Source organism: Piliocolobus tephrosceles, chromosome 14 (assembly GCF_002776525.5).
Source record: "Piliocolobus tephrosceles isolate RC106 chromosome 14, ASM277652v3, whole genome shotgun sequence".
Classification (NCBI taxonomy): domain Eukaryota; kingdom Metazoa; phylum Chordata; class Mammalia; order Primates; family Cercopithecidae; genus Piliocolobus; species Piliocolobus tephrosceles.
The window spans coordinates 104,686,258-104,708,696 of NC_045447.1; the positions used below are offsets into that span (position 1 = coordinate 104,686,258).

Genomic DNA, 22,439 nt, shown 5'->3' on the forward strand with positions numbered 1-22,439 from the left:
AGAGCTATCTCAATTTATTTAAGGGCATCAGAATGTTCTCCTTCCTTTTTCCACAGCGAATTCTCTAGTTTCCGATGTCCCACACACCTATCAATGCCTATTTCCCAGGTACGGCTACTCAGGCATGCAACCTGGAGGCCCCTGTTTACGGCTTCTTAGCCTGGCCTGGGTAGGAAGGCAGGTGTTTGTTAGGACAAAGGGTTGTTTTAAGTTCACCTCTTTCCCTTACAGAAATTGGATGCAAATAGCTGAGGGTAAGGAAGCAGAGAACAGTCTCCACTTTAATCCATGACCCCAAGCCATTTCCATGCTCCAGTCCTGGCTGCCCCACTTTCTTTCCTCCTTTGTGTGTAAACATCACCTTTCCTAGGCCCGGTGGCCAGGCCACTTGCTGGGCGAAGGTCCTGGAAGTCCCACTTCACCAGGTCTCCCGTCCACTTTGGTTCTTTGGCTTCAGTCTTTGGATCAATTCTTCACCTTCAATACTCTATTACGGGACTGATGATGTGAAGAGGTTACCTGACAGAAGCAGCAATGAAAGGGCTGTTTCTTCTAAAGTCCAGCATGCAATGATTTAGTCAATTCAAAAAGAATGGGGTAAGAGAAAAATTCCCATGTTTTCTTTTCACTGATTTTATTTGTATTAGGTAGTTTTCACTCAGAGTATCTATCAGTTCATTTTTCAGGTTTAGATATATGTATATTTATATGTATCTGTTCATATACATTAATTACTTAGAAACTTCATTTGGCATAACTTCCCATTTTTGGTATATAGAAATTTTATTTTCTTAATGCAGCACAGTAGACATACAATCAATATTATCCCCTAGAATGTGCAATATATAAATTATTCACATTAAAAAATTAAGAACAGAAAGCCGCATATGCAGTAAATATTTAAAAATGTATATCTAACTTTGCTTCTGTTTCTGACAATATACACTACTAGCTTTACAAATCTGAAATGAGAATGACATTTACACATTTGAGTGAAGTACACGGATGGGTCCATTTCGGATGCTCACTACACTATATGAATAATTTGCTCTTCACTTTGGTCATTGAGATTCCATGTGCTGAGGCATACAGTGGACCCGAAAGACACTTCCAGAAGTACATTTATTACATTGGTATCTTAAGAATTTCTCTTCCTTTTATTCTCCTTTATAGCGAGGGGGCCTTTTCTCTTTAAAAGCAAGAAGACCTTCAAGTCTGTCTTTCGTTGGAATGGTCTAAGAAAAACAAAATATTAAATATGTCAAAAATGTTAAAACAGCTGTAAAAGTTTATCAAGCACTAAGAAAACTACTTTAAACCACATTCTGAAATTTTGAAATCTATCAGTCACTTGAACAATTCTCCTTATTATGTAACCAAACTCATCCGTCTTACTCCAAGTACTTCTCTACCTCATTTTGCTCTTCTTTTTCTAGTTTCCTAATAAAATGGAAGGTTATTATTGATTTAGATCTTTTCTCTAATACATGTATCTAATGCTATTTCTATCTAAGCACTGATTTCAATATATCCCACAAACTTTGAGAAGTTGCATTTTCATTTTAATTTAATTCAAAATATTTTATAATTCCTCAAGACATTTTTGACATACAACATTATTTAGAAAGGTGTTGTTTAATCACCCAATATTTTGGGCTTTTCCAGCAATCTTTCTTTTATTGATTTCTAGTTTAATTCCATTGTGGTCTGAAGAATACCTTGTATAATTTCTAGTTTTTACATTTAGTTACGTTGTAATTTATGGCCAAATGTGCTTTTAAAATTTTTCTTTGGGCTCTGAGTCTATTTCTAAGACATGTGCAGCTCACTTTCCTCATGGAATGTACTCATCAATGACAGGTGGTGATTTATATACACAGGCTGGGCACAGAGTCACGCTCCAGATACTGCTCCTTTAAACAAGGACTCGTGCAGTTTCCAACTCTCAGGAAAGGTAGAACAAAACTTTTTTGCTATTTCAAATGCCCTAAAACAAAGTTTATCTTTCAGAGAAAGACGAAAAAGGGAGAACATTTTTTTTCCTCTACTGGGAGACCTACTAATTTGTATGCAGTCATCCCTCAGTATCTGCAGGGGATTGGTAACAGGACTTCCTGCAGATGCCAAAATCTGCAGATACTCCAGTCCGTTACATATTAATAAAATGGCATATCATATTACATATGCACATCCTCCTGTATACTTTAAATCATCTCTAGATTATTTATAATACCTAATATAATATAAATGGCATGTACACAGTTGTTACATTGTTTAGGGAATAATGATAAGGAAAAAAGTCAGTACATGTTCAGTACAGATGCAATCATCCTTTTTTTTCCCCTGAATATTTTCAATTTACACTTGGTTGAATCCACAAATGCAAAACTTACAGATGAAAAGTGCCGGTTGTGTAAAAAATAAAACTATAACTTCATTAGTGAACTTTCAGTGGGCAGGAGAGAAGGCTCAGAAGTTCAGGAAAAGCCAAGGAGTCTCACCCCAGGTTGCGTGGGCTGGCACACGCTCACCACCACTCTCCTCTACCTCTCTACACTGGAGTGAGAGGCCAGGGCCATACGCGCAAAAGAAAGCATAAGCCTAGAGAGACAGCTCCTGCACACCCAGGACTGACTCAGTTACTCTAAGAGTTTTCCAGATTATATAGACAAGAGACATTCCTGTGGAACAGAATCGGTCATAACAGCTGGTAACAAATAGCAGAGACAAGTAATTTCAACCCATTTGTATGATTTTGGAATGGGCACAAGGGTAATCTTGCTCAGTGAAATTCATTTGAACTATACAAAAGGTAAATACAATTTGTAAGGGTCATCCTCATTGAATCTGTGATTGTATTACATACCTGAGCATAACAAGCTTCTTCTATGGCCAACCCTGTTACTAAATCGACCTGAGAATAAAAACATAATCCATTTCAGCAGAAATAACTTTGTAAAATATGGTACAGTCAATAGAAATTCAAATTGAATAACCCTACCCCCAAAGCACCCAATCCTTTGATATAGTTCAGCAGATCAGAGTGTGACCAACATGAGACACAGAACCAGGCTTCCTGGGTTCGTCCGGACTCCGTCACTTGGGAGCTGAGTTACTTGGGGAAGTTATTTAACCTCTCTGCTCTTCAAAGAGGCATGTCTGAACAAGGGGCTACTTATAATGCTCACCAAATGTGAGAATTGTGAGGATTAAATGAGTTAATCCAGGTGAGGCCTTTATATCGCAACACACACACACACACTCACGATGCTTAGTACATAGTAAGGGCTATATAAGGTATTTGCTATTAGTATTGTTACCATTATGTAAATATTTAAATAAACCAAATACTTTTGCAAATTTATGAAACTGTATTTACTGCTAATAAAGTCCATCTCTTTTTACTGCTATACAGCCCAGGAAGATATGGAGGTTACTCAGTCTACAAGAAGGAAGCACTTTTCTTCAAAATACCCATAATTTGACCAAAATATAACAACTGCCATGAAACGTCCAATAAATGGGTATGTGCACCATCTCCTCCTCCCTGGCCTGGGACCTCCACTCTTTTGGAGTCATCTCCCTGGGGAACCCCCAGGACACACAATGGATTCACCTTGCATTGCGTGTGCCTCCCTGCAGAAGGCACACTGAGAAGCAAAGGTGGAGAGAGCTAGGAGTTCTCCTTGGAATGTTTTATGTAATATAATACCGATGCTAAGAATACACAGAATGCCCTGTTCCTCTGGTTTTCTATGAACTACTGGCCAATAAATCTGTCTACTAACTCGATGGCAAAAGTAATGAGCATGTCATAAGCTTCAGGGCACTGATAAAATTACTGAATTCTGTGCTTATGATACTGAATTAGCAATAACTGTAAGAATGAAATAAATGATGTAGCTGCAAGGAACTTCAGTAGCTTTCAGTAATAGTAGCATTTAAACAACCATATTTTAGAACTTAAAAAAAAATGTGGAAGTCTAAACATGGTTCATTTAAATTAAATCTCCACTCTCCATTCCCAAAACAAACTCAAGCATTAAGGAACCTACCTCCATCCCTTGATTAATTGCTAATTTTGCCACTCTCATTGCAACAGGTCCCTAAAATTCAAATTAAAGAAACAGACTTTAATTATTATTTATGCAAATTATGTTGTATATCTCAGTAAAATTCACAATTCCCACCACTGGATCCATGGCAGAGCCAGCAAGGGCTGTCAGATACTAGACGGAAAATTTTCTGAGCCTTGCAAGGCTGTAATTAAAGAGCAACTGCAACAATTGCATCAGCACATTATTTAGATTCCACAATGTTCTGTTATGCTGCAAACTCCGGATCCTTAAAGGTGAGCAGGTAGTGCGTGTCCAGCTGTGAGCTTGCTGTTCTTCAGCAACACTTCCTAGAAGTTAAGTAGAGGAAGGAAAAGGAGGTAAGGTCTTCGCCTCAGTACTGTACCAATTAGGGGTTTTGACAGCAGCTTGGGCTGGGGATGAGGCTGTTGCTATTGATTAAGGTAGGGTTCTGATATCATCTCTTTCAGACACTGGCTCTCTATCTTTCCTCCGTTAGCCTTGATAACTAATAGTAATGACGGTGGATTAATCAAGAGTGTCCTCTAGGCAGTGCTCCCACAGCACAAATAAAATTGAAGTCTACATAAGTCTTTCAGGATGTAGAAGAGTCACTGAGGAACGAACCGGGTATCTGCTGTGAGAAGGAAAATGTTACCTATGTGTTTCTTGCAGAAGCCAAACTCTTACCAAACTATCCCACCTCAGATGGAATTTCATTATTTGATCACATTTTAAAGTCCTAAATACTGTTTATAGGTGATGAATGTGAATTCAATGCTATATTTTGAAGTGAATGCTCTTTTGAATTAAAACACAAGGTAGTCTCTAAACAACAAGCACAGCAAAGGACTCTTGGATGGTGACATGGATGAATGCATGAAAAGACATGTTTTCCTATCGAGGAGTTTCTATTATTAAATTTGACCTACCTAAATTTTCCTCCAAATCATGTTTACAAATCTTTTTCAAAGGCCACAATTTCTAAGGCTATAGTTGGTAAACAAGTATCTTATTGATAATTCTTCCCACTGTGATTTGCCTGTGTGGTAGACACCAATACCAATTTTTTTCATGATAATCAATCCATTTCATTAAACGGTGTGCTCCTCTAATTTTTCCATTTTCATTGTCAACTGACCAAGAAAAGGTGCTTGTCAAACTCCTAGAGATGCACACAAATCCCCATTCTTCTTGTGGAAATGCAGATGTGGACTCAGTGGGTCTGAGATGGGCCTGAGATTCTGCACGTCTAACAAGCTGCCAGGAGATGCCCAGGCTGCTGGTCCACAGACCACAGTTTGGGAAGTAAGGTTTAGAAAACCATGAGAAAAACAGGAAAATTCAAAATGCTATTAGAGATAGTGCTTGATTTAATGTTTCCCCCTTTAAAACATAAAACCAATGCCTTTTCTCCTTTACAAGCCTTTTTTTCTCAGATAAATGGAAGTAATATATAATACAGGTATCACCTAGAAATACTAATTTTACAGAAGCTTTCAGTTACCTGGAGGACTAATCATTTGGCAACAAAGTAACAAACATAAAAATAAAGATGATTTCACTCAAACTTCATTTGGTAACTTGTGCATATAATTTTGCAGTCACATATTTTCTGAAGTAACTCAACATCTGCTTATACATTTGACCTGGAGGAAAATTAATTTTAACAATCAACATTCTGAAGGAGTGTCCTTCAAATGAAAGGTGACAAAGGCACACGCGCAGGGACTGTGATGACGGTTGGGTGACCACACAGTGGGATGCGGCTGGACACACTGGGAGTGGAAGGAGGGAGCAGAGGGGAGGACGGTGCTCACGTTCTCAGGCGGGGCGGTGTGTGGATGGTGGTGGCATTTGCTGCATGGTGGTCACAGGAGCATCATGGGGAGAGAGAGCAAGTCAGGCCCTAAGGGGATAATAAGCTGCCTATAGGGAGCTCTGAGGCAGAGAACTGAACATCCATGTCAAGAGGCCAGGAGCAGGCTCTGCAGATCATCAGAACTGGAATTCTGCCATTATCTTTCTGAAACACACCCCTTTCTTTCAACTGAGATATGTTTTGGTCATAAAGTTTTAAGCCAAGCTAAGTTATAACACCAATATTCAGTCAAATTATTACTCTCCTGATACTGGTACCTTTAATTTCTCTTTAGGTAGAGATTTCTCTCATATTTGGGCAGAATAAATAAGTTTGTAGTGAGAATCTTTTCTTTTTAAGGCAAAAATCTTTTTTTATTTGCTTTCCATCAATCCAACAAACACACATTGAGCATCTACTGAATGTATGGCTCTGCATTACCTTATATGGGGAATAAATTATGTAACGGTCCTTCCCTAAAAGAGCTAACAGCTCCTAAGTTAATTAAGGACCAGAGCGTCAATGCCAGGCAGTGTGGTTTTAAAAACTGATTCAGCAGGTGCATACCAGCAGAGTGGGGCCTGGTTTGTCAGCAAAGGCTCCTGTGCTGAGTGCCAAGAATACTTTCTGAAACTGGATGCGAGACTCTGCACAAATGTGAACATTCATGCATTTTTTAAAAGATTCAAATGCATGAATTTGGAATCTCATGGCATTCCCAAAAAGATCTACAGCCCACAAAAAGGTTATGAATTCTGTTTGAGTCAAGCAACCCTGAGTTAGAGAGAAAAACTATTTTGACTCCAGAAATGGTTAGGGGGTTATAAAACTTCAAATTCCACTAGGAATAAAGAAAGATCACTACTGCTTACACCGCAAAAGAAGACCCTTTCTCTCAATTTAAAGCCCTTTCATCTTATGATTTCAGACCAAAGGCATATTTGAAAAATACACCTGAATGCAAAAAGCTTAAAAGAGGACTGTCAGTGCACGGCCACTGATACCACTCCGGAGTCAGCCATACGTGTCGTGTTCTAGATTTTGAAAGTGTACTTGCGGGAAAGCACAATGGAGAGAAAATGATGCCTACACCACCATAAGCACAGACACACAACGCCTACACCACCATAAGCACAGACACACAACGCCTACACCACCATAAGCACAGACACAGAAAGACAAACAACGACTGCTTTTCAAGCAGGCTCTTCACTTTTCAAGTGAAGCCACTGCAATGAAAGTTCACTGTGGCACAACAGACTATGGTACCCTACTAGAAAACAGCATATTTCAATGTATTTTGACTTGGGGTGGCCCAGTGTGACAGCCAGCCCTATCACTCTTTCTCTCCATGGCTACGGCTTCCATTAGAGCGCTCAGCTGGTGAACACATTAAAACACCTGGCTAGGAAGTTGTACACACATGACAAGTGTTGTCAAGGGATCTTTTATCAAAGTGTGGCTACGAGAAGACCCTTGGAGCATCTTCAAAGCCTCATCTGAATTCCACAGGATCGTAGTGTTTATCTTGTGTAACCGCTCAAGTTTTACACAGCCCATGCATCCCTTTACTTGGAAGCAAGCCAGGGACTTCTTCGGTAGGCAAGATGACTGCTGTTTTAGTCAAAGTGTTATAAAGTTTCCTAAAATGAGAAAAAATAAACTCTAATGAGAAATACCTGAGGTAAAAACTCTCTGGCCAGGTCCAGGGCCTTTCTGTAGGCAGCATCTCCCTCCTGGTTCTGTTCCAGAACGTGGCTGATTAAACCCACTGCTTTGGCTTCTTGGCCATCGAGGACTCGCGCAGAGAATATGAGCTCCTTGGCCAGGGACATTCCAATGGCGCGTGGCAATCGCTGCGTTCCCCCTGAGGGTGAAGGAGAGAGAAAAGGCAATGATTTGATAGCTGTTAGTTTTAACACTTCAGTGTTTTGTATCTTCATTTATAAAAATAAACCAGGGCCAGAAGTTTATATGTTAAAATTAGTAGCTGGAAAACTACGTCGGAACAGGATCTAATTTCTTAATTTCCTTATAAAACTAATAACACCAAAAAAGGACGTGAGAACCTTACATCCTTATTAAGTGATTTTGGCACTGAGTATCACCTGCAACCTCTCTGACATACTCTGAGTCCAACCCACAGTCATCACCGCGTCAGTAACCATCAGGTGAACAGCAGTGGACAGGCAGTGCCAGCCAGCAAGTCCACTGATTAGAAAGGCAGAGTTTCACCAAGCTTGGCATTCTTCTTTCAGCTGAAATAAATCTTAACACATTGTGAGACATTCAACTCATTTTTTTTTTTTTTTTTTAAGGAATCCTTTATGGTGAATACACTGTAAACAAATTTTAATTTAGAAATAAAACCAGACAATGACTCATGAAAACAGGCTTTGTCCTGGTGGTTGTTATTTTCTCAGTGCAAGTTCCGGTCATCTCTGCTAGCTCTTCTCTCGGAGACGCTCTCTCACATAAACATACCCCTTTTCTAGTTGGTGGGGAAAATCCACTGTGTGTGGAGTCAGAAGCCATGCATTTAGTTATGATGTTACCACTTACTACTTTAGGGACTTCAGGAGTTGATTAGCTCTTCAACCGCAAGGGAACACACTGGGTATATTAGTATGATTTAGGGTAAACCTAGGTCAAAACAGTTCTGCAGCAAAAGATGCCTATTTTGCTGAAGATGGCCTAACTCACCAGATCCATCTAAGTATTCACTACAGTATCTTCCAGTGATGAGGACGGGATCTCATTAAACACAAAGCTGGGCAAAAGCAGGTAACAGAGGTCTAGCCTCAATGTCCACCAAGAAGAATATGACAACAGCTTCAACATCAGTGTTCACCTAAATCTCACCCTATCAACGGCTGTGCCAGGAGGCAGAGGAGCAGCGGACTGCCCCCTCACAGAGCAGGAAAAGCAAACTGATGCCCACCATCTACACAAGCTCACTCACTGGATTTCACTTGGCCTACAAAATTCAAAACTTTTCTTTCTGCATTAGTTAGCAACATTTAAAACTAGATGAGTGATTTTATCTAAAAAACCAACTTCCACCTGTATCAACTGCAGCTGTGCCTTTTAGATACATTTTTTCATGTGCCAGTGTCCACCACCCTCCATTACTGCAATGCTCCAGAAAGCATTACTCCAGTACTTTTCCTTTAAAGGAAAGCAAAATCATTTCTTGTTCACATCTCTATGAAAAGTGGAAAAAAATTAAAGACCACAAGAAGGCACACGTTTAATAAGGTATGCCTCAGTTGGAAGAACAGAGCTTAAGATGCCATTATTAAGCAAGCCATATTAAGAATCATAACTAATATTTACAAAACAGGTAATATTTAGAAAAAGAAACCCTGAATGAATTGCAAAAGGACTCATATTTTCAATACAGATTGTTTTCAAACAAACACAATAATGCCACTGCAAAATGCAGTTATTACATGTTTAAGCTGCCCAAGCAGTTAGAGATGGTGAGTTTATACAGGTGTTTACTCGATACAGCAGAAAATATGTGTCTGAAGACAATGAAGCATTGACAAATTTAAATTTAACTTTCGACAATGATGTTGCTCAGTGTAGTAAAGATAGGTCTGAGAACTTATGGGATAAGCTGCATGGAAAAGACAAGCTATTTATGGTGCTTCCAATGGCAGCTATTAGAACACAGATATAAATATAACTCAGATAACTATATTTACTCATGGAGCTGACGAGAATTTTGATGAGACTGAAGAACTTAACGAATATATATTATTCATGATAAGCATATTAGGAAATGGTCTTTTTCTTGTTCTATGAAAAGTTTAATGTAGACTGGTCAAAATTAACAAATGTGACCCACATTGTTAATGTCACACTTTTTATCCAACGTAAACAACATTTTCCAAGTCCCTGAAGCTCACACTCGTTCATCATATTGTTCCATTTATAGTATGACTCTGAGGTATGAGGATTTTTGCAGAAACTTAACAAAGTAACAGTCATGTAGGTGGTAACTAACACTATGAAAAAGACCCAGTCCCTTAAGCTGAGGTGCAGACAGCTGGATGCTTTGTTTCATAAGCTGGATGCACAACACAACAGCTGGCTGGCGGGCCTGCCATGGAGGCTAGAGGTATGATGCAGAAGAGAGCTGCCTTTCTGACTCGCTGAAACCAATGCATCACAGGAACCAGGGGAAAACCCTCAGCGCGGCTCACCCACTAACGCTGCATCCAGGACTTGACCTTTTTGGATGACATCACAAATACTGACAAATTCAGTATTTGTCTTTTTGTGGTTCAGCTGTTCACTTAGCATAATGTCCTCAAGATTCACCTCTGTGGTAGCATGTGTCAGAAATCTATTCCTTTTTAAGGCTGAATAACATTCCTTTGTACGTATACACCACACTGTGCTTACCCATTCATCCCTGGGTTGCTTTACCTTTTGGCTCTGGTGAATAATGCTGCTATGAACACTGATATACAAATACCTCTTCAAGACCCTGCTTTCAATTCTGCTTTCAATATACACAGACTGGGACTGCTGGATCATATAGTAATTCTAGTTTAATGTTTTGAGAAATCACCATAATGTTCTCCATGGTCACCAAACCATTTTACATTCCTACCAACAGAGAACAAGAATTCCAATTTCTCTACACCCTCACCTCAGTAAGTAAAAAAAAACACTTACTATTTTTTTTTTTAATAGTAGCCATCCTAATGGGTGCGCGGTAGCATTTTGAAACCCGCCCAATAGTCCCATAGACAGTTCTTTGGGGATAAACACAGAAATTGACCCTTCTGCTGTTAAAGCTTGAAACTTGCATCTGTTCTTTCTTCCCCAGAGAAGGACCTTCGGGCCTTTCAAAGAAAAGTATCAAAGAACCAAAACTCCGCAGATCACCACACCAGATGACTCCTTGCCCCTCCCTAGTTCTTGTTCTCTTACACATTGTTACATTTCTTCCCTGCTATATAAACCCCTAGTTTTAGTGGGTTAGGGAGATGAATTTGAGGCTGAGCTTCCATCTCAGCAGCAGCAGCCAATTAAAGCCTTCTTCCTTGGCAGTACTTGTCGTGACAGTGACGGGCTTTCTGTGCGGTGAGCAGGAGGACCTAGACCAAACCCCTGGTGTTTTGGTAACAATTTCATTGTGAGTAGTGATGCTTTTCCCTAATGACTAGTGACAAACAGCAAGTTTTCATGTGCTTATTGGTTATCCATATATCGTCTTTGGAGAAATGTCTATTTAAAGTTCTTTGCCTATTTTTAATTTGCGTCTTGAGTTGTTTCATTTGTTGAGTTATAGGAGTTCTTTATACATGCTGGATATTAATCCTTTATCAGATACAGACTTGCAAATATTTTCTCCCATCCCATGGGTTGCCTTTTCACTCTGTTGATAGTGTCTGATGCATAAAAATCTTTTAATTTTGGTCCAATTTACCTCTTTTTTCTCTTGTTGCCTGTGTTATCAGTGTCATATCCAAGAAATGATTGCCAAATCCAAAGTTATAAAGCTTTTTCTTTATGCTTTCTTCTAAGAGTTGTATACTTTTAGTTCTTATGCTACGGTCTTTGATCAGTTTTGTGTTAATTTTTGCATAGGGTATAAAGTATTCCCAACACCACTTCTTGAAAGGGACATTCTTAAATGATTACACAAATACATGATTTCATTCACTCATTCCCAATGAAATTTTAACTTTTAGAACATTTGTTTGGCAAGAAATTATCTCAGTTTGCAGAAATCTAAGACTGATGGCCTGGAATTATATATATTTTTACATGTGCGGAACTGAAAGTAAACTGTCCCCTCCACCCCTCAGGCATACAAAATTCATGATTTCAAATTTTATAAAAATGATATAATCTGTTCAGTTTGCCTTTCTCAATTACTAACACTACCATGAGCAAAGAACTTTACAAATGCAAGTTACAATGCAATACTGGACAACTAAACATGATTGATATGGAATCTAAGATTTTTACAAATATCTCAGGAATAGTTACCCCAAATGGCAAAACATTTTATGCCAACATTCTTTTCTAGCTTGAAAGTACTTAAATTTACTAACAGGCATTTTCTATAATTAAATTAAATGAAACTCAGTACTCTTGCTGGTTAAGGAAGTCAAATAGTGCAGAAAAACATCCCAATCCAAAAGACGAGATGTGCCACTGAAATCTTGGTGCAATTATAGCTCACTGTAGCATCCACCTCCTAGGCTCAAATGATGCTCCTGCCTCAGCCTCCCTAGTTAGCAGCCATGCCTGGCATCAGACTGTAAGCTCCAAATGTAAAGAAGAGAACTAGAAAAAAAATTACTTCAATTCACCTTTTCTTAATTCTGAATATCAAATTCCAATATTAACTCAGAGTTAGGTAAAAGTGAAGACAGTGTATCCTATTTCTGTCAGTTGATTGTTTACACCAGGCTTGCTTCATTAGATTAGATCATATAATCTGCTAGTTCCCTTAGGCATTTGAATTCACGATTCCTAAACAGTCTTGGTAACTGGTGAAATTAAGCAGTGGAATTAAAAAATAGGATTGCCCTTGGTGAAATTATAATTGTTTCAGTCTGACAAGCAGCCCTAATGCATTCAAGGTGACAGAGGTCTACAAAACTATTCAAACTCACACTGTCCATCCAACAGCTTCCAACACAGAGCCGTGACTCCTGGTCAGGATCTGCTCTGAGGCTCCCTGGGCTAGAGCCATATACTCAGGGTTACGACATCAGCAAGTAACACATTCCCAGGACACTCCTGCAGGTACTCCATGGTACTCCTGGGTATGAGGAGAAATGTGAAGCTAAGCTGAGAATTCCAGGATAGCTCACAAGGCTTCCACTAAAAACAAAGATCTCACAGCAACCACAGTTAATAATAGTATGTAGTGTATGACTTTGAATGTTCTCACCACACAAAAAAAGATAAGTTGGTGAAGTAGTGGATGTTACTTAGCTTGACTGACTCTTTCTACAATGTTTACATATATCAATATACCATGGCCAGGCATGGTGGTGGCTCACACCTGTAATCACAGCACTTTAGGAGACTGGGGCAGGGGGATAGGTTGAGCCCAGGAGTTTGAGACCAGCCAGGCCAACATAGCAAGACTCCATCTCCACCACACACAGAGATACAAAATCAGCCAGGCATCGCATGCTAACTACAGAGGCTGAAGCAGGAGGATCATCTGAGCCTAGGAAGTGATGCTACAGTGAGCTATGATTGTGTACTGCAGTCCGGCCTGGGTGACAGAGCAAGATTTGTCTCCAAAAATATAAAAACAAAAACAAAATTATCACATTGTACCCATAAATACACAATTATTTGTCAGTTAAAAATAAATGTTAAAAAACAAGTGCCTCAAACCTTGAGGGGTAGTAAATTTATAGCACCTTTCCTTCCGCAGAAAAGCAAGTATAATATTTCTGTCATTTCAACACTCCACCAGCCAAAGGTACTATGTGAAGTTACGTGTACCTACATGACAATATGTCCAGATCAGCAAGCAGAAACTGAGTTCCAAAGCTGCATTACTATGCTATGAAGAAAGAAAGTGCCTTGGCCACTGCCCTTCCCTGTCTAATGTGTGAATGCTTAGAAAACACAAGGGGATTTCTAAGGCTTTTGCCTTGGCTGTGTCAACGTGGAGGTTCTGATTCAGTGGGTATGAGGTGAACCCAAGGTTCTCCATTTCTAATAGGCTCCAACATTCCTCTGAAGAGTTAGCAGAATCTACTAACCCACTGCTCTAAAACAGGAGGTGGAGAGATAATTCTCTTAAATTACAGCAACACAATTTACATAACCAAATAAGCAATTGCAATCATCATCTCACATGCTGTCTACTTGTTGTTTAGGACCATTTTAGAATTTCTCCTTTAAAACTAATTTCACAGATGACAACCCGTTTGTTGTCATCTCACTGTCAATGTTCACTCATCGAAGCATCACTGTGGAGGGACCCTGTTTTGGTACATGGATACATCCACGAACAAAACAAAGCCCCTGGCCCCTGGTGTTCAGCACTGTCATGGGAAGCCCTGCAATAAAGAAAGAAATACACACAGAGTAAGAAAGCAGGGGGAGACAGTGGGGATGGGCATAGTTAAGACAGGATGGCCAGGGAAGGGCTCTGAGCAGGTGACACTGCAACTCAGCAGGAGGAAGCAAGGATTCCCACACAGGTCTGGGGAATGCATCTCCAGGAGGAACATGTAGGGCACAGGTCTTGTGGGAATTGCATCTGATTCACTTGTGGAGCACAAGGAGGTCCTGTGTGGCTGAAGCGCACAGCACGGGCAGATCCTGTGGGTTCCATGGGCCCAAAAGGACCTGGGGTTTACTCTGAGGGGGACAAGAAGCCACTGGGCATCTGAGAGCATCTTCTGAGAAACAGTGGTATAGGACTGTCATTCTTCAATGAAGATTTGAGCTTGTCCACCAAAATAAAAAACAGAGAGAGGGCCTCTGAAAGAAATCTGGGAATAAAGCATTGCAATGGGAATGCACATGCCATATTCAGGGACATAAAGGAAGACAAAGGTTTTTCGAGGAAAAAATGAAGAAGATTATATAACCGTTTCAAAATAATTATCCTTGGCTACAAAGATCAATAACAAGTGATGCCAGCCTGAGGTTGGACAGGCAGCTTCAATCTCTATCCATCTATTGATTTCAGGAGGCTTACAATAAATTTCCTTTTCATTTGGGTAGCCAGAGTCAATGTCTACTGCTTACTCTCCAAAAAGATCAATGATACAATAACAAAGCTACTAGTTTTCTCTTTAAAAAGTCAGATGAAACTGAATGGGAGTTTATCCGTTTTACTTTTTGCAAATAAAGCTTACTTAAGTTCAATAAATAATTTATTGATTGAGTAACCTAACAAATGTCAGGCACTGTCCTAGGTGCTGAACCCACAGTGCTGAGTAAGATAGAACATCCTTTACCATTCTGCAGAAGGGGAGCAAAGACAAATGGCAAGAAGCAATGGGCCAGAGAGAAGAGACTGTGAGGAGTGTTACACAGAGAATTTCAGGCAGGGAAAAGAGTTCTCAGACAGTGCACTAGATTACTAATTTAGATGGGGTGGCTGGAGAAGGCCTGCTTGATAAAGGGGAGGCCAATGTCTGAATGATAACCAGACATCCAAATGAAGATCAGGAAGAACACCCAGTGATGAGCTCAGCTGGTACAAAGATGTAAAGGTGAGGCAGAGTATGGCCCATTGAAGAGGAAGGAGACCACTGTGGCTCAGAAGAAAGGATGTGAGGAGTAGCAGGAGAGGAGCTTGGGTAGGCAGAATAGAAGTTTACGTTGCACCCTAGGCAAAGTGACACAAAGGCACTGGAGGGTTTTGATAAGCAAGTGACATAATTTGATCTGCACTTTAAAAAGATCATGTGTAAGATTGGGGGAGAAGAGATGATAGGCACAAAATTAGAGAAGGGTGCCCAGAAGGCAGCTGCTGCTGTCACCTAAGTATAACAGGATGGCAGCTTGGATTGAGATAGGGCAATGTAGGGAGACAGATGTGGAGGACTTGGAATAAGCTTTGTCTGAAATGCTAGTTAAATGGATGCTGGGAGAAAGGAAAGTGAATCTAATGGCTAGATTTCTAGCCTGAGTGTGTGAGTGTCCCATATTATGAACGCTGACAAGAATGGAGGTGCGGGGGAAGCTGTGCTCTGGCCATGGTAAGTGTAAGGTATCTTTTACACATAAAAGTGGAGCAGTCATGTGTGAGACTAGACACAGACAATAAGGTTTACCAATGATTAGCGTCATACAGGTGGCATTCAAAGCCAGGGTCCTGAATAAGATCACTTAGGGACCATGTGTAGACAAATGTCAGCAAACCTGGACAGGTGCTCACTGAGGCTGATCAGCTGCCCAGTTGCAGCCAACCATGTTTTATAAACCACCTGTTCTACCACTGTTCACCCTACCTTTCCTTCAATCAAGTTATGTCTGCAGGGGTCTTCTAGGAAAGATACTCTTCACTGAAATAAAGACATTCAGGAATACACAAGTCTTCTTCCAGGATGCTGCCACCTCTACATGTGACACTTGGAGCTATGGCAGCCATCTTGTGACCATGATGGAAGGAGGCAGGGGCCAAGTCTCCAAACTGAAGAAGGCACAGCAGAAAGACAGCACGAGGCTGCTGAAGACGGCACGAGGCTGCTGAACTTATCAATCGTGAAGACGCCTTACTTTGTGACTGCTTGTGATGCTACAGGGCATTTTCTTATTGTTTAAGCCAGCTGAAGTAGGGTTTCCTGTAATTTGTACCAAGAACATCAGGAAGTACAGGTGGACAGAGGAAAGAGATTTGAACGTGCATTTCAGAAAGCGGAAAAGCAAACACACCAGGGAAGTATGGCAGTGTTGCTGGGCAAAATTAACTACACATTTGAGACGTGTGATCAGGAGATGAGTTAGCATGATTATCTTTTCCATCCCCAGCAATTCTAGCTACTTGGTGATGGGGGTTGGGGGGATGGGAGTGGGGCCTGGAACTTGGCCAGGTAAGTACAAGAAGAGAGGAGAGAGCTAAGTAATAGCAATTGTTGACATTACTGAGCAGATACTACATAATAACACTATGTAAATCCTCCCAAGTACTCCAAGAGTATTCACTCATTTAATCCTTACAATTCCCCTATGAGGTTAGTGGGAAGGCAGCTAAGGTCATTTGTAAGAAAGTGATTATCACAAAGAACCATGAAATCTAGGGTGTGTGAGGAGAGAAGAGAGGAAAAGAGGGAAATGACTGGGAGTGAAAGTGTCCCCAGACCTGAGGACTTAGTGAGGTCTCAGCAGAACTGGAAGGTGAGGATGCTGCAGAGTGAGAGGCAGGTAAATCGGGATTCAGAACAGAGCAGGTGTGCGTAACTGGAGGTCGTGGGGCGACTGGGCTGAATGGGAAGGAAGAAGAGATCCCTGCAGGTGCAGTCACAGACTGCTAAAATTCAGTTCACGGACAGTATGAGACAAGGTACAGATAATGCTCATCATGGTTTCTGGAATAAATTTTCTGTGTTTTAAAAGCCACTGAAAAGCAAATATTTGAATACTGAGAACCCCTCCATTTTTAAATGGGAAAAATAGTAATTTATTCTTAGCCCACCCAAAAGCTCCAACCAATTTCCCCACAAATCGATAAAATGGCAGGAAAAAAAAAAAAAAAAAGAAAACGTAAACTGCTATGTAGCAGTCTACCACAATTTCTACATAATATTTAGCATTTTAAACACCAATTACCTCCTTACTGAAGTCTTAATGAATTATTTAGGGGATACGTGTATGTGCAGAAAATGAATCTATCAGCTATGGATTATGTTTCCTCCTATGTGGCATTAAACAGATAATGTGATGAACATAAATAAACTATGTTATAGGTAAATGATGAATGCCAATAATGCTTAGCAAAATTAACAAAGAATTTCAAAACTGTGTACTTATCAAATGAAAAGTCTGGTGGTACAGGAGGGAGAGAGAGGTAAGAGTCACTGCTGCTCCCTGGTGATGCGGTAAAGTTGTGTCCGGGGCAGGAGTAAGAACTGTTCACACTCAAATCAATTTCTTTCGTTGGTACTCAAGATCCTGGGACTGGATGGCTTTGACTCGCTGTCTGAAGCCACAGACAAAACAAGAGGATGAAAACACTCAAAATGGATGTTTTTGTTTATTTTGCTTGTGATCTGTAAATAATATAAAAATGAGTTTCTAGTTTATAAGTGGTTGATTCTTTTCATTTATTCACTAGTTTTCAAAATTACAAGGTGGTTCCCTAGTATCCTCTAATGCTCAACAGCAAGTTTTTAATCTTTGGAAATCATAATTAATTTATAGATTTTAACCTATTTGATGTATGACAACCCACTGCAGTTAAGATCTTTATTGATGCTCAAACTACCCCATCTTTGACCAGTGAGGACTTACTAGATTGGCTCTGAAGTCCTTTTGACATGACCAAAATAGTCATTGGTAACTTTCTGTTATCTGGTATCACAAAACGTTCCAAGCTCATCTTGTACCTTTCCTCCTCAGACCTTGATTCCTTTTGATGGCGCTACATTTTTAAATGTAATGCTTTTGCTCATATCATGATCGAGTTTATTGACAATAGCAATGATTTCATATGGTATGCTCTGAATTCTTTTAAAGATTTTGTTTTGAGGTTCAAAGCTTTCTTTTCTAAAAAATGACAAGCACTGCGGATGAGCATTACCGAGTGAGTATGGGGAATGAGTTTTTTGCTAGTCAGTACTTCACTACATGATGCTACTGGATCACCAACCTTTTCAGTATCCACTTTATACTAATTTTATTGCTTTAACCACTTTCTTGAAAGCTTGGAAGTCAGCAACAAAATTTTGGGATCAGTTTTTTCAGGGTTGCATAAAGATCACAAATGACCACTGTTAGAAACCAGGTTCCCTCAATGTTTCTCATTTGCTGTCCTCAGGCTGCATCTTCTGTCCTTCAGATTATCTCATGGTCCAAAAAGGCAGGTCTCCAAACCAAATAGCAGGAAGGGGAAAAGGGGGAATGGGAAGGAGGTGCTCCATTTTCAAAGCCACTGACTAAGTACCGGACAACAGTATCTGTTTGCATCTCACTGGCTAGAACTTGGCCACGTGTAGCTGGAGGAGGCTGGGAAACGTAGTTTCCTTGCTGAGTGTTTTACCACTAAGGGAAAATGAAAATGGGTAGGCAATTAGCAGGCACTGCCACAAGTGGCAAAACTGTTTTCATCATGTAACAAAATGTCTTCATGTTTAGGTATCACTTGGATAGAGTAAAGATATACTTGAAATGTAATATTACTGTTTATAATTTTTCCATCATTTCATCTTTTTGAGAAGACATCAAGATTTTTTCTCCCTAGGTAATAATCTCGAGATTATACTACTTAAAACACAACTTACTTTGAAGTAGCAACCTGTATTAGCAGAGGCTTAAAGCACAGCAAGCTTTTGCCAGACAAGGCAAGAAGTAAAATGTTTAAAATATCTGGTTATCTCCTGTATTCCCTGCTGCCTCTTGGGAGCAATGAGAACCTTCAATGCCACGGGGAGATGTTGGCGGCAACCTGAGGCTACCGTCCCCTTTCCTCCAAGCCCAAAAGACCTAAACTCAAAGTACAGAATAATGTAAAATATAGATGTTCTTCCCCTTTTATATTTACATGTGTTAAAATAATCTAAAGCAAGCTTTATTTGACATTTCACAATCAATTGCAATGTAATGTGTAAAGAACTGACCATACTTTATGACTTTGGATTATGAAGTATGTTTTAGTAACATTTAATGGTGGAAAATCCAAACTTTTTGTTCTGTTTTTTTTTTTTAGCCTTCATCTTTTCCTTTCTCAAAACGGCACAAAGAAAGAAGTCATACCAATAAAGGGGGATGCACATAACAAATCTTCCAAGTTAAAAGTTATGTGGATACCGAATTAAGGGCATTTACAGATATGATTAGAAGTGATCTCTGACTTCTGCAAGTAAATACCACTTTTGAATTACTTATAAATCTTCTCTCATAAATAGAAAGCCCCACTTCAGGTTGTTTTTTCCTTGAACCATGGGAGGAAACACTGCAGTACAATGCTAGCTTTGGATTATAAGGCCCACTGCAAACGGATTCCTGCGGAACTCTGTGTCAGACAGCTTAGGCAAGAGCTTTCTCCATACATCAGGGCTTGATGCTTACAAAATTGACTTCCTTTCACTTTACAAGGAAAGCATCAGGGTCAAAGAGGAGTGAGCTATGTGAAAAAACGTGGCGGGTTTACTAGTCTTAGACTGTGTCACAATCATACAAAAACCATAAAAATATTTATCCTTCCATTTGTGACCAATGTTTGAAGTGTTGTAATGCTTCCTATTCCTTGAGGCCTGTTGTAAAGCAATGAAAACACACACATACGCACGCACATACAAGACAGAGGGATATGTAAGGAGAAAAACCTAGCTGGCTCAACCCCAGCAGAACCTGCCTGAAGTATGTTAGTTTGAGCTCTTTGTGGATTATGGTAGAGAAGTCTTCAGCAATCAGGACTGGGATGGAGAAGGAAGGCTGGACATAAAAAATGTTTTTCCAGAGCAAATTAAGCAAACTGGCCACAATTAAACAATTTGTGATACAGCTTTCGTTAATATTTATTATAGAAAGCTTGTATTTCAACTATTATGCCACATGCTGTTAGAGAAACAGACACACCAAAGTCTTAATCATTAAAAACAAAATTATGCTTATTTTTCAATGTTTACATGCACCTTTAAAGACAAATATTTGCTGATACATTGTGATATCTTTTAAAAAAATGTTTTGAAGGACGTACTGTTACCTAACAGATGAACACAAAATCTTGCTTTCAAAGACTGCCATGGTGTGCATCTGGCCGTTCTTAGCCAGCTCCCACCAATAGCACTGTGCACCCCTCTGCCCTTGAGTGCTGCCTTGCAGCTCTGAACTCAGGTGCTTGCCCTGGTGGCTCTGAGGGGTCTCTGGAGGCTTCTCCTGCCCAACCCTCTCTCACACCCATATGACCAAGACGTGAGCACGTGACTTAAGCCAGACCAATCAACTCTCTCTCCTTCAGCGTGGATCTTGAACAGAGCAAGGAAAGGAATGGCTGGGCTCATAAATTGGAATGAAGGCCTCCAGGTAAGGTTATCTGGAGGTGTACTTCCAGGGAGAAGTTTCTGTGATGGTGGAAAGGGTTTGTGTTTGCACTATGTAATACAGAAGTCACTAGCCACATGTGGCTACTGAACACTTGAAATGTGACTAGTATGGCTCAAGTTTTAATTTTTAGTTCATTCTGATCAATTGAAATTTAAATCATCGCATGTGGTTAGTGGCTATAATACTAGATGGCACAGGTCTAGAGTGTCCTGCCACTGAGAGAGTCTCCCTTTTGGTGGCAACATTGGTTTCTGTTCAAAACCAAAGAAACTTGACATGACCTACAGTTCATTTCGACACGCCCAGTGTCTTAGTCAATGATGCAGATGAGGTGAGAAGGTCTACACAACATCCCTACAGTTCATGGCCAGGGTAGGAGGATGCTGCACAGCACAAAGTGGGAAAAGAGCCAGCTGATGCCTAGTGATAAGCGTGTTCTGTGGTCTAGACAACCTGGGTCACACAAAAGTGACCCAAGAAGGAAGACATTCAGGATCTAAATAATAATCTTATAAGATAGCTGCTCATCATACACAAGAGAAGTGGTATCAGCCAGCCTGATCTACACTGAGATCTTCCCAACAGCCTTGTGAACATAACACCTATTCCAGGTACATGGAAACTGTCCAGAGAAACAAAACTAATTGAAAGAGGGGATCCAATGGACTCTTCTGTAGCAGCATACATGTATCAGATCAATAACTAGGGCTGCAGTAAGAAATCTACCTACCTACAGTGAAAATATCGTGCCATGACATGCCTAAACCACTATGTCTTACATGTACTGCACTTTTTCATTCTAATCCCCAGTTATTTATATAGACAATATGTTATATATTATATATAAGTACATGTAATTGATTTAAAGTCATATTAGTATCTACAAACGTATTACAAGAATTATGACTAGGCTGGATATTTTTTCCTTTTTGAGATTTTGTGTTAGGTTTTCCTTTATCAGGTTTTGTGGTAGGTATGTAATATGTATTATGTATGCATAATACATATATACATGTGTCAAATGAACTTAAATACATAACCCAGCCCTAAAGAAAATTCTTGACTACGTTATTTTAATGCAGCAACATTTGCCAGAGATATGTTTCATGTTTACTTACCAGACAAATCATGTAACTACTGAAACGAAATGTCAAACTTAACACCTTGTTATCTACAGATTCCACCCCTTAAGAGTTATATTTAACATTTTATACTTTAAAAAAAAAAAAATCAAACTCTCTTAAATGGTGAAAACAAATCAATTATGTAATATTTCCTAGCCCAATTGGACACTGAATACGATAAAGCATAAACCATGTAGTCTTTGTTTAACAAAGAAATAGTGTCATCATGTCTAATGATTTAAGTAATAAGAACTATATTATTTATTGTGCATTACAAAAACTCTAAAACTTAGTGGTTTAAAACAAACACTTACTCTTTCATAGATTCTAAGGGGTAAGAAATCCAGGAAGAGCTTGGCTGGGTCTCCTGCTCCCAGGCTCCCTTCCCCCATGGCTGGCAGGCCTTCTCAGCCCCACATAAGCCACATTGCAGGGTGAGTGAGTCAGGGAAGCTATAGTCTTTTTACAACCTATCTAAGAGGTGACGTCCCATTGCTTCTAAGTCAGCATGGCCAGCCTCACTCAACAGGCAGCATTACACTGTGTGAACACCAGGCAGCCGAGTTAGAGGCTGCCTACGGTAAGGACAAAGACTGATCAAGCAGTACACACTGTAAGGAGCATCTTTTCTTCTACTCATCTTTCTTTTACCAAAAAAAA

At 39.9% G+C, this 22,439-nt stretch overlaps 1 protein-coding gene across 5 annotated transcripts in view; it reads right to left on the reverse strand.

The window, feature by feature from the left end:
* Window positions 1-609: 609 nt before the first annotated feature.
* AUH (AU RNA binding methylglutaconyl-CoA hydratase) overlaps window positions 610-22,439 on the reverse strand; it is a 143,111-nt gene continuing 121,281 nt past the window's right edge. For 2 of the 5 annotated variants that reach the window (XM_023191334.1, XM_023191333.1), the window contains 4 exons: window positions 7,617-7,804; window positions 4,056-4,106; window positions 2,867-2,914; window positions 610-1,235 (listed from right to left, as the gene is read on the reverse strand). In XM_023191334.1, coding sequence (XP_023047102.1) covers window positions 1,158-1,235; window positions 2,867-2,914; window positions 4,056-4,106; window positions 7,617-7,804 — 365 coding nt within the window. In that variant the 3' untranslated portion in view covers window positions 610-1,157. Of the gene's footprint in view, window positions 1,236-2,866; window positions 2,915-4,055; window positions 4,107-4,132; window positions 4,406-7,616; window positions 7,805-22,439 lie in introns of those variants that run through there. The other 3 variants (XM_023191337.1, XM_023191336.1, XM_023191335.1) reach the window with 2 other exon arrangements.